Source organism: Vigna unguiculata, chromosome 11 (assembly GCF_037176805.1).
Source record: "Vigna unguiculata cultivar grain cowpea cultivar isolate G323 ecotype 2 chromosome 11, ASM3717680v1, whole genome shotgun sequence".
Taxonomy (NCBI): Eukaryota; Viridiplantae; Streptophyta; class Magnoliopsida; order Fabales; family Fabaceae; genus Vigna; species Vigna unguiculata.
Window position 1 is genome coordinate 46,801,439 of NC_140802.1, and position 13,446 is coordinate 46,814,884.

General features: G+C 30.3%; 2 protein-coding genes across 3 annotated transcripts; one reads left to right on the top strand and one right to left on the bottom strand.

Annotated features, from left to right (window-relative positions):
* Window positions 1-1,096: 1,096 nt before the first annotated feature.
* ASAT1 (acyl-CoA sterol acyl transferase 1) lies at window positions 1,097-2,890 on the bottom strand. Of its 2 annotated transcripts, none has more exons than XM_085668714.1 (2): window positions 2,692-2,890; window positions 1,097-2,437 (listed from the first exon to the last, which is right to left on the bottom strand). In XM_085668714.1, the coding sequence occupies exon 2, from the start codon at window positions 2,433-2,435 to the stop codon at window positions 1,233-1,235; it is 1,203 nt and encodes a 400-aa protein (XP_085524840.1). In that variant the 5' UTR covers window positions 2,436-2,437; window positions 2,692-2,890; the 3' UTR covers window positions 1,097-1,232. The 2 variants fall into 2 exon arrangements, with proteins under 2 accessions (XP_085524840.1, XP_027909905.2); XM_028054104.2 differs by having other exon boundaries at window positions 1,097-2,483.
* A 5,492-nt stretch (window positions 2,891-8,382) lies between these two features.
* LOC114169885 (Protein kinase superfamily protein) lies at window positions 8,383-10,399 on the top strand. Its single transcript, XM_028055265.2, has one exon. The coding sequence runs from the start codon at window positions 8,628-8,630 to the stop codon at window positions 10,140-10,142; it is 1,515 nt and encodes a 504-aa protein (XP_027911066.1). The 5' UTR covers window positions 8,383-8,627; the 3' UTR covers window positions 10,143-10,399.
* The last annotated feature ends 3,047 nt before the right edge of the window (window positions 10,400-13,446 follow it).

The window sequence follows — 13,446 nt, forward strand, 5'->3', positions numbered from 1 at the left end:
GATTTTAATATATTGTTTTAAATAAATTTATTGAGATAAATAAGTTTGAGGTTTTAATAATCCATCTTTATTTTGGGTTTTAATAAGTTATTTTTAAAAATTAGGTATTTAGTTAATTATGAAATGTTGGTTTCAGTTCATAAAATAAGTATTTATTTGTGTTTTGTTCTTATTGTGATGTTGACTTCTAATTTGATACTGGAATATTTTACAGTTTTTTCTTAACTTACTGCATATATTAGTAATGGACTTAATGTAAATCGTTATTTTATCACTTTATGATACATGTTTAACTTTAATAAACATCTGAACAATAAAATTGAAGTAAATAATAAAAGTTGCTTAAACTAAAATAATTAATCTATTAGATACTCAAAATAAAAATCAATCATATATATAATATGAATTCAAAATTATTCATGTTATTATTTGTATAAGCATTCTCGTATGATATGATTTAATAATAATAACAAAATGTTAAGTAATATTTCTTTAAAGTTAATACTAAAATCGTGTAATTTTAAAGTTCCATCGTGAACTCTTGATTTATGAACATTTAAGTCGTTGTCTTTCTTTTTGATAAGTGTGTTCTATCCATTTTTTTTTTCGATATGTTTGTTCTATCCAAAACTTTTTGTAAGTGTGTTCTATCCTACTTTTTCACACACTTATAACAAGATAAAATGGGTGATGGATGATTATAAATAAAGGTCCAATTTTTCATTCATCACCTTCCAACATCAATAAAAGAACTCTTTTATTTTAAAATATAAAATAATTTAGAAAAAAATTATTTAAAATATAAATATTATTTTTTTTATTATGTGTTGAAAGGGACAAGAAAATGGATAAGTGTAAATGTAAACTTTTTTCAAGACAGTAACAAAACAAAGGAAAAAACACTTCAGAGAGGATATTTTCCGCTTTTCAAAATTTATTTTTAATTATTATTTTAAAAATTGATTATTTTATATATAATTTATTTTTAATCATTATTTTAAAATTTTCTTTCATCTTTGATCATTATTTTAAAAATACTTTCTATATATATTTTTTATTTTTCTAATATTATATTTAACAACTAATTAAAAATTAATTATATATTTAAAAATAAATATTATTCCTCAAAATTTGTATAAGAATTAAAAGACAGACAGAACACACACTCATACTGTGTTTTCGTCGGTAATAATAATAAAGATATACTCATAAAAATTATTTATCCCTAGTTGCTAAGATTTGTTAAGAAAAATAGCCGAGAACGACGAACTGAGAGGTGTAAGGAGGTGGCCCAAGGCGGCGTATTCCTCAAACGCCCTGACTTCAATCCGACACCGGATAAACTCCGGCAGGAACAGGGAAAAGCAGGTGGCCATGACAAACACGACGGTCAAAGGCCCCGACAGAAACCTCGGCAACCGGCACCTGCCGGTGAGGGTCCTCTTCAACGCAATCTCCACCATCAAACACATCCCATGAAGGAGAAAGAAACACGTCATTCTAAAGGTGGGCTCCAACCTCCCCAGGTAGAACAGTATCAACTCGTGCATCAAACCCGACACCACGAACGTGCCCATCACCGCCGGTAGCGGGGCCCACCTGCGACCAACAACCTTCGATGCGGCTTTCACGGTCGGATCGTACACCGTTGGCCGGAGGATGCTGGTGACCATGAGATTCCATCTCCTTCCCCAGAAATCCTGGAGCGAGGTCGAGAGCAGTGGATTATTGAACTGCGGCTCCAGCTCCATCCCCAGCATGGATTTCGCCGCCGCCGCAACCGCCGCCAAGATTATTTCCAACATGAAGTAAATGTGGAAACAGTACATGCACATAATCACCGTCGGATTAATACTCTCACTGTAGTCATAGATCTTCACCAGAACGCCCACAGCAACACCCTTTAGGGCATATCCTAGAAGTGGGGTACCCGTAGTAGCACCGCCCGTTTTGGACAAGTTTTTTTGTTTGGTTTGGGTAACAGAGTTTGGCTTTATCGAATATGGGTTGGTGTCAAAACCGGAACTTTTGGACGGATCTGAATGTGGGGTGTTACCATTTTCATTTTCATTTTCAGATGAAGAAGATTGGATGGTGGTAGAACGTGTTTGGTTTTGTTGGATCTTGATGGGGAGACATGCCACTGCGACAAAACGTGGGAGAGAGATGAATGTGTCGGAAGAGAGAGGTCCCTTGTCGAAAGCTAAGAGCAAGAGTTTGAAGTTTCCCAGCCACGCAATGAAGAACCCTGTGGTGCCACACAAGTGCACAGAAGAAAGACTCAGAGGAAGAACAATGTATAAGAAGATGATCGGAAGAAAAAGGAAGAGTCGTATTTTTCCGGCAGGAACAAGCTTTCGGATCCAATAACAGTAGCATAAAGATACCACAACTGAGAACCACACCTTCATGAGATTCATAATCTCACCCTCCATAACTGCAACAAACCAGATTCTGATATTATCTTCTGCAAAACCAGAACTCTGAAATGAAACAGAGCAATTCTCAGAAGATTGCAGAATGAATCTGTGAGCAAGTGTTGTTTGTTAATTTTAATGTTCAAACTTTGCAGCGTCTTTGTTATAGAATCTACACTACACACGATATTGAAATTATATAATTTAATTTGCATTTATGATTTTTCTATTCATTGTCAATGCCACAGAAAAATGTTAATAATAATAATAATACCTTTCTATTCATCTCAGCAGTAACGTGAAAAACATCAAATTCAATGTTTTTTCTTTCTTCTGTGATGTTCGATGCAGCAGCCCAAATTGAAGCCAAAATCTTTTGCCATTGAAACGATGATGTTGATGTGTTGTTTTTGATTTTGTTGAGGGTTTTGGGTAATTATCTAAATAAGAGATGAAAAGCAGAGGCTAATATTGGAAGAACGATAACTGCAGATGGTAAAATTCGCCTGTTATGGAAAAACTATACAGAGATAGAATAAATGTTTGACTTCGTTGACTTATTTTCTCAACCGTCGGATGCATCCAACGGTTTACCAAGCTATGGATAAGAACTTGGCTGCAGAGATTCCAAGTCATTTTATAGCTTCAACCTGAATCAAGTTATTAAATATTAAATGCAAATAAAAAATATCTGCCGTTTGAAATTTCATAAAAAAAAAAAATATTGAAAAATTTCATATAAGGCCTTATGGTTTTATGACAGATGTTAATAACCGTCGTAATATATTTATCAATTAATTAAAAATATAGAAAATTGGGTTTTTAATGTGAATGTGGAGCAACATGGTATTTATGATGGATTAAAATTACTGTAAAAGTGGTTACAAAATTTAATTTTGTGAATATGATTCTTTGATGAATCAAGTAGACTTATCTTTAGACCAATCACTGTCAATTTTTAATGTCAATGCGAAGCAACATGGTATTTATGATGGATTAAAATCACTTGTAAAAGTAGTTACAAAAAATTAATTTTGTGAATATGATTCTTTTGATGAATCAATTTGATTTATCTTTAGACCAATCACTGCCAATTTTATGAATAAGAAAGTCATTGAGACTTCCTTTTTGTAAGAGATTTATTGGATCTGGTTTTTGTTTTGTTTTGTTTTGCTGATTTTCTTTGCTAATACAGTGCTATTTGGTAAAATTTAATAAATAATTCAGAAATATCTTAAATGATTACTTTTGAAAGAAAACTTTAAATATTTTTCCCTTTCAAATATCAGAATAAATAATTTAAATCTTTCATGTTTAAAATTGCATTTTTTTAGATATTAATTAATTCTTCCTACTCTCAAATTAATTCTCTTCATATTCAAATTCACTGGTTTCCAATGTATATTTTAAGAGAGTTTAATAGATCTATACATTCATTTATATATAATTATCTACCTCGCATATATCCATGGTATGTTTAATTTATTTTAACTTTTAAATTTTATAAAAATAAATGAATATCTATAAAATATATAAGATACTTGTCACTTTCTAAATTAATTTTCCTAAATCTGGCTTCTCATTGTTTTAAAATTAATTTTCATACTTTTTAAATTAGTTATAACTTTTCCTATATTAATATTAAAAAAAATTATGTATACTATTTTCTTCATTTCGAATATTTTTTTAATTTAAAACTTAAATATTTAAAGGTATAACTAAATTGAAGACGTCTTTCTTAAGCAACATTAGTTTCAAATTAAAAAATAAAAATAAAAAATAAAGGACTCAATGTAGTCAATCGATTTTTTTTAATCCTCTGAAGTCTTAAGTTATCAAAGTACAGCAAATCGTGCAATCTCGACAATGGTTGGGTTAATTTTTCTTTTTCTTAAAATTTATTTGCACGTTAAAGTTAAAAATATTAACATCAAAATAAAATTAAAAAAAAAAACTTACTTGTAATCTTTTATTTTTGTTACTTTCTTAAATGAGTATTTTAAGATAAAAGTTTTCGGGAAAAAAACTTAAAATACTTAATTTTGTTTAAGATTAATCATCACGCTAAAAAAGTATATTTATAAAAATGGGAATTAAAATAATGTTGAATTGATTTTGCAAAATTATTTTAACGAAAATAAACAACTATTACAAGTATATATTTATAACAATTCAAATATAAATGTAAAGAAAACCGGGAAAAAATGGATAAATTGAGTAATATATAAATGAGCAAGAATTTTGAGCTCGGTACGATATTAAATTTGTTTTTATGTATTGATAATTGATTACTATCGACTTTGGTAATGTTTTAAACTTTCTAATTTTAAAGTCTCGATTTTTTTGACAATCATTAATTTATTTTAATAAAAAAATCATAAAAGTAAATTATCTTTACTTTAAAAATACATCGTATGTAGTATTACTAACAATTCAATGTTAACTATTGATCACAAAAATGCTTAATTTATCGCGCGATGATGTTTAATAATATTTTAAATAAACGAGGAACATGAATTTTTATCACAATCACAGATTACTAAAAAAAAAAAAATATTTTTGAGTCCTTACAGATACTGTCAAATTTTATTTTAATTATTGTAAAAAACTCATTTTTTTAGTTTTATTTTTTTCTTTTAATATTAAATCACAAATAGTTTAATGTTGAAATCATGTTTGATTTTAATTTATGTATTACAAAGTTTAGATATTATATTCATTTAGTATTTCTTTATGTATAATTTGATTAGTACAAGCGATATTTTATTAATGTCGGGTTGATTACATTGACTAGTAATGTTAACTAGTCACAGTCAAAAAATCTTAGCATATGGTCCAATTATGAGAAAAAGACATTTTTTTACATAAATAAATTATTAAATTTAGTATAGTCAAATATGACACATTCATGGTTAATAAAGTACATCATTAAAAAAAAAGTTAAATATATTTTTGTCTTTTAACTTTCAATAATTTTGAAATTAGTTTATTTTGAAATTTTGAACCAATTTAGTTCTTAATTCGAAATATGTGAATTTAGTCTCTTTAATCAAATTTTGTTAATTTTATTTGACATTTCAAGCGCGTTTCATAATAGTATTTGACTTAACATTAAAGTAAAAATGTGTCAAATAGTATAAACAACACAAATACAATCCTGAAATACGTACAAAACATCAAATAAATCTAACGAAATTTGATTAAAATAACTAAAATTTTAAAATTAACTAATTTCAAAATTCACTAAAAGGTAAGAGACCAAAATCATATTTAACCCATAAAAAAAATCTCCAATAGAATTGACCTTACTTACAATGTGTTGTACCAAATACCAGAATCAATGGACACTTCACCATCTCACCAACCAAAGCCAAAACCATCAAACACAACAAATCTGGTGACACTATCATTCCTCTTATGGCCAAAAATAATTATGAACATACAGATAATAACTTATTATTGGATTAGATAAGTAATTCAAACATTGAAAACCTTAAATGGTAACATGAAGTCATGGTGATAACTACATAAGATGATAGGGAAGAGGAAAATTTTATGGTGTTCTATAACTAACTGTTTTTAATGTTTGTGGTTAGTTATTTGTGAAGAGTTTGGAAGTTATGGGGTGCCTTTCGAGTTTGGTGAAGGGCAGTGTCCATATTTGGCTTATTGGGCTCAGAAGTGAAGTGTCCACTAACTAATTGGGTTGGTTTGATGTGCGTAACAGAACATACCAACTTCTCATTAATTTCTATATAGGGGCCCATATATTATAATGTTTCCATTTTAATTTAATTAAAATTATATGTGTTTTTTCGTCTTTAAATTATTTTTAAAAATCATGTTTTATTTTTATTATGATCGAAAGTAACTCTTCTTGATCTACCTAATCTTTGTCACACTACAATCGAAATTGTTCCCTCATGTCTCATTAAGAATTTCATTATTGGATTGTGATTTGTCCATCTGCATTCATCATAGAATAATTGTGCAATCCGCAACAATCTCTCCATTAACAATTGTTCACCAAGAATCAGATTTATGATCTTGATTCTAATACCAACGGTTAAGATCGAACGTGTATTAATAGACAAAAAATTATTGTCATTAGTTATAGCACAACTATTTTCAACATACTTAATCTCTGTCATAAAACAATTGATACCACTCACAAAATTTTTTAAATAAATTAAATATGCATTTCGTCTTTATATTTTACAAAGTCGTGTAAAATATTGTCTTCAGCAAACTAAACGTAAAAGTTATATTATAATTTATTGTGGAATTTTCCTTGTAATGAAAAATACTTTGCATTTATTTGGGATAATATTTTACATGTATACAATTTTGGTTAACCAAAAGTACAAATTTTTTAAAATGATTTAGAGACGAAAAGCATCTTTAGTTCATAGTTATTTAGCACAAAAAAAGAATAAAAAAATTTGAACAAAAAGTAGTGACTCCGCGAGACTTTGTGAGATTCAGAGATTGTCATATATTATCCAAACAGGTGTAATGTGTTAAAGAGATTTTACATCTTACTTCATAGTAGAGATATTTTATTGACTTGGTCTAAGTTTTGTTTCTTCTTCTTTGAAGTTTTCTAAGTTAAAATTACTTTATTATTCGCTAAATTAAATTGTAACATCTTTAAATTATAAATTCTACCAAAATGTTATATATATATATATATATATATATATATATATATATATATATATATATATATATATATATATAACTCTAGATGGCCAAATTTAAATTGGTTTTTATTTATAAATTTATAAATAACGCGGTTGACAAATCAATGAATTTGTCTGAAGGTGACATTGGGTCTTAAATTATGATTTTGAGTAATATTTTAACAGATGTTAGACATCATATCAAAGAAAAGTTAATTAATGTTTTTAAGAAAAAATTTATTTAGAGTTATTAAGTTATCAATTTCATATTAAAATATACCAGTCACTGTAAGTGTTCCAAACAAAATGGTTATTAAATCAAAGAAAACGCTGTCTTAATAAAGAAGTAAATAAAACGTTTGAAAATAACGTGTTCTAGAATTCTTGATAATTATTTTTTCTACGTTATCAGAAAAAATAAATTAAAACTGAGTAAATGGAATATGTCTTTTCCTATATCTTTTTCCAATCTATTGGCTGGCACAATAAGAGAAAAAAAAAAGAAGAAAAAAAAGTAAAAGTTGAAGTACATCACATGTGAAGCCAACCCGTGAGTTTTCTTAATTGGTATGACCCAATTTAAGGGCACACCAAACCTTCGTAAACAAACAACAATACAAACACCAAAATCATCTTATTTTCCTTTCCCTGTACTTTCTGGAAGAGAAACGTGAGATGTACGTTAATTTTGTACAATATTTTATGCTGTGTAAAAACTGTATGATATAATAAATATTTAGTGATTCAGATGATACTCATTTTGATTTAGATGTATTAATTTGGTATTTACTTTTAAAAATATATTATTTTTTAAAAAATATTTTAATTAAATTTTTTTTAGAAAAAATTATTAACATAATTAACAATATTGATATTCATATATTCATATTAAGATTTAATGGTAAAAATCATGAATTAAATTAATAATTTTAATAATTTATCTAAAAAATTTGATTAAAATATTTTTTAAACAATTTAAACTAAATTAACACATCTTTAAAAATATATATTTAAAAATATATATCAAACTAACACGTATATACGAAGAAGTATCATCAAAATAATTAAATCTAAAATAAATTACATAGTATTATTATTATTATTATTTTATGAATAAATAAATGATGGACCTTGAGATTCTTGCGAGGGTGGGTCCCTACTTTCTCTTTTTTTTTTTTCTCTGTCAAATTTGTAGAGAGAGACACACATTCACATCTCCCAAGATACACACAGAGCATTTAATTTTAATAATAAATGATGAAACGTTTGCACATTTTTGCAATCCCATAATAAACACAACACAACAGACATAAACAAACGTATTGTGATACTACTACTGATTTTTGGAACACTCAGGAAGACATTATTTATCTCTTACCCCAAATCTTTTCTCTGCTTTGTTTTGTTGGGTTTGGTTTCATCTATCTATCTATATTTTCTTCTGGTTCATCTCCACCTCCACTTCACTCGTTTTGGTCTCTTCTTAGATTCAGAGATTCCAAAAGGGCACACACAAAACCCAATTCACATGGGGTATCTATACCTTTCTTGCAGAGCCGAATCCGCAGTTTCAACTTCCGATTCGGTGGCTTCTTCTTCCAGAGAGAAAGAGAAAGAGAAAGAGAGAAGCAGCATCAAGATCCAGGAGTTTCAGTACAGCGACCTTGAAGCTGCTACCAATGGCTTCTCCGACCGGAAGCTTCTCGGAAAAGGGAGTCACGGGTATGTGTACAAGGCGGTGGTTCGGGGGCGTCCCGTGGCGGTGAAGCGGCCGTCGCGGCCGCATCATCACGGGGTTGTTGTTCCTCGACCGGTGGTGTCGTCTTCCGCGCCGGTGGAGATCACGAACGAGGTGGACAACGAGATCGACATCTTGTCGAAAATCCAGAGCCCCAGGTTGGTGAATTTGGTGGGTTTCACGAACGATTCAAGAGACAGGCTTTTGGTGGTGGAGTTCATGAGCAATGGGACCCTTTACGATGTTCTTCATTCCTCTCCAAGGCCTCCCAATTGGGGTAGGAGGATTCGTCTGGCTCTGCAAACCGCGAAAGCCATTGACACGCTTCACTCCTCGACGCCGCCGGTGATTCACCGTGACATAAAGTCTGCGAACGTTCTCATCGACCGGAGCTACAATGCGAGATTGGGGGATTTTGGTTTGGCTCTGAGAGGCCATGTTGATGACTACAGACTCAGGTCCACTCCCCCTGCAGGCACCATGGGTTACCTTGACCCTTGTTATGTGACTCCTGATAATTTGAGCACCAAAACCGATGTTTTCAGCTTTGGGATTTTGCTGCTGGAGATTATAAGCGGAAGAAAAGCCATCGACATCACTTATTCACCACCTTCTATCGTGGATTGGGCTATTCCCCTCATAAAAAAAGGGAAGCTTTTGGCTGTTTATGATCCTAGAATTGCACCTCCCAAGGATCCTGTTGTGAGGAAGCAATTGGCTGTGATTGCTGCAAAGTGTGTGAGGTCTTGCAGAGAGAGAAGACCCTCCATGAAGGAGGTTGTTACATGGCTCTGTGGGTTGTGTAAACTGGTGCCTCTTCATTCCTGGAATGGTTTCAACAACCCTTGCATGATGGTTGAGACTGTGGGGCGCCCCGTTGAAGCAAGGAACGGTGAATTCGGTGTGGAAGAGGGAAAGTTTGAAGCTTTGGATGGAAGACTTTCAAAGTCAGCAATGAGGTATTCCAGAAGGGTGTATTCTGATTTGGGGTTCAGCAGCAACTTGATGGATTTGATGGCCACCACTGAGGAGCCTGAATTTCTGAGAGATTCTGATGGGGTGGTGGAGCATAGTTCTAAATCTGCTGAACAAGTTTCTAGCTCCAGGTTTGGCAGTGGAAGGTATTCCATAAGAGGGAGGAACCTTTACAAGCCATGTGGCAGTGACAAGGACGCATTTGGCTTGAGTAAAGGCCAGATTGTTGTTGGTCAGAATGAGACCACTTCAAAACAGAACGAGGTTTCTGGTTCAAATTCGAAGAATTTGAATTTGAATTTGAACTCTCTGGTTGCTGAGGTTGTCTAGTTGATTAACTGCAGAAGCAATTTTACTGGATGATGATGATGATGATGATGCCAGGCTTGTGAGCTTTTCTTGCTTGCAAAATTGTGTAGATTTGTTGTTAGTTCATTGTTTGTGGATTTCAGAAATGATCTCTTCATTTTTAGTAGGTTTTTCTTTTTTTGGGATTGAAGGGCACATTACTGATGTCCCCTTAACGTTGTTGAAAAAGGTTTTGTTTCCTCCTCAGTGTATGAATATGATTATTCAGGAACTTATAACTGATGTTGTGTTACATTACAGATACATGAAGCTGAAAAACTGTAAAAACTGGTTGGTTGAATTGAATTGAATTGAATTGAATAACCTGTTTGCATGTATGTATGTAGTTCAAATGAATTTTCAACAACACCAGTGTTCCTTTTTTGCAATTCTTTTACCAGGTTTTGGTTTTTTATCTGTCAACTTCTCGTGTTGTTTCAAGCAAGATTTTGAATTATGTGAATTATGGCATGTTGTTGTATGCTGTATTTATTACCTTATCATTCTCTTATTCTCTCTTCATACGACCAAAATATTTCAGCAGTCATTATCTCGTATATGTTTTTGAGCAAAGAGTGAGGTTTCGATAAATGAATTACAACATGCAATTAAGAAAGAGATTTCTTGGCAAGTAGTTAAATTTGGCTTAGACTTTGCATCCATTATATATTTTAATCGAGCAAATATCATTAACTTTGGACCAAGTTTGGTTTCAGAAAATTGTGGCGTAGATTAATGTGGTGGTTTGGAATATGAAGATAATTTAGACAAAACATAGAGAAAGGGACAAAAGATTAAGGTCTCCATTTCCATGAGTGGTGGTGTCTGATGGGTCCCACTAACCCCATAGCAAAGTTTTGGTTCGTCGTCACGTTGTGATCACTCTGCATTATCACAAAACTGCATCTGCTTAGGTAACACTAACAGAGACAGCTATGTAGCAGTAATTGGGAATATTTTAAATGTTGAAGTTTCCGGTTACTTTTCTCTGCAGTACAATTCTTCTGTGCCTGTTATTTTTTTCAACCAGGATTTGGAACTTTCTCTGTCTAATGCATTAAGTGTTGTGTAGGGACCTACAGGGTCATCTCTGAAGATTAATGTGATGCATTCTTGAGTTTATAGCTTTATTATCTTTTCGAATTTAGATTTTTTACTGATTTATTTTATTTTGTCATTAATATATTTTGAAATCACAATATAAGAACAGTAAAAAAAAAAAAGCCAACAAACAATTCAAATTCAATTTATTTAGTCCAAAATTTGTTTTTCACCGAATTTATTAAAAGAAATGAAAAAGGTCACGTGTTTTAATTGTTAGTGAGATTCACTTGATCAATAATAAATAGCGAGAAATAATGGGGTTAAATATGTTTTTGATTTGTCAATTTTGAAAATGGAAATCAATACTTCTTGAAAATTTTAAATTATTTTAGTCTCTTAATAATGTAAATGTGCAGATTTAGTCATTTTAACCAAATTTTATTAAGTTTATTTGATGTTTCAAACATATTTTATTTCATTATAGTATTTCAGTTTGTTTACACAGTTTGACACATGTACACTTCAATGTTAATGTTAATTAAGAAATGCGGTTAAAACGTCACCGTTTCACACATATTCACTTCGATGTTAATGTTAACTAAGAAACGCGATTAAAAAGTCAGATAAACTTACAAAACTAAATCTATATATTTATGAAGATAAAAGGTTAAATTAATTCAAAATTTTCAATAAAGATTAATTTCAGTTTTCATTTAAAATAACGACTAAAAGTATATTTACTTGTAAATACTCATTTGAACAAATATTATTGAACTTGTTTACTTTTACTAATTAGGTGCACTTTTACTTATTCACTTAAAACATTTAATTAAAAAATATTGCTTTCTTCTAATACAATTTCAATGACAAAGACAGTGTAGGGTTTTGGGTTCTTGTTCTGAAACTTCTGTTCGTTGAAAATGATTTTAATAACAAATTTTATATTTTAATTGTCAATGTTTGTTGGGTAGTGAGACCCGGTAGTTGGAAACCAATCAACTCAGATGAAATAAAGTGATGTTATGTTCCTTCATAATATAATAATAATAATAATAATATTATTATTATTATATTTCACGAGCTTATAAATAAAATTCTTCTTTGGCCATTATGCTTTTGGCGTTCTAAAAATGTAGGTGACATATATAAGATAAGATGAATCACCAATGCACCATCTTTGATTCTCAAATTAACAATCATTCATCCAACTCTCTCATACAAACCCCTCCATTTTTGTTTTTCTAAGCCTTCTTCTATGTTGGTTTATATTAATCATTGCAATTCTCAAACACAACCTTTCATCATGAATCTTAATCCTCACTCCACATCCATCCATGTATTACTTCAATAACTTCCACCAATTTCTATTATTTCTTTAAAATGTGTTAACATGTCTAGGACTAAGTTAGAGATTCTTATAATAATAGGACAACATTTTTCTTATATTAAATAAAACAACACAAAAATTAGTACACCCACAGACAAAAACATTGAAACGACGTAGTAATATGTAGATACAAAATCAGCAATTCGTTTATTAAGAATTGAACTTCAAATCTAATTTAATCTTATAAAATTCATTTATAAAATAAAATTTATACTCATTTATATATTGAAAAACTATCTTATCTTTATGATCGTGGGATTGATTTTTAAGTTAAGTTTTGAACTTACTCGTATATTAAAATTTGTTCTTATCTCTAATGGATATGAGATCTTCAAGACACTTTTCACTTCTAGACATATATATTGGCTTCACACTTCTCACGTCTAAACATATATATTGGTTTCATTGGGAAGACACAATACCAATGAGACTTAAGTCCAACCACATAAGACATTGAGATCACTCTCAACCCAAAACCTTAAGGCGATGGGTTTATGAGCCTTGATCCTTATATGATGCTCAACTTTCTCATTTTTACTCAATGTGAGACTTAGACTCACACTTTGATTCCTAACATTTAAAACATAAAATTAATTATTTATGAGTAATATGACAATGATACGACAACAATAAAACAATGGATTTAACAAAGGACAAATTTCGTTAGTTATAATTTTTTTGGATTATTCTAATACTATCTTAAGAAATGTATTTTAAATTTAATCAATCTTACGATTCTTAATATCTCAACGTAGGATATCTAACAAAAAAAATCCCCTTTCACGTATAGAAAATAATAGTTCATTCCATTTTTTTATGACCCTTACTAAAATTAAGAGTTCTAGTCATAATTAA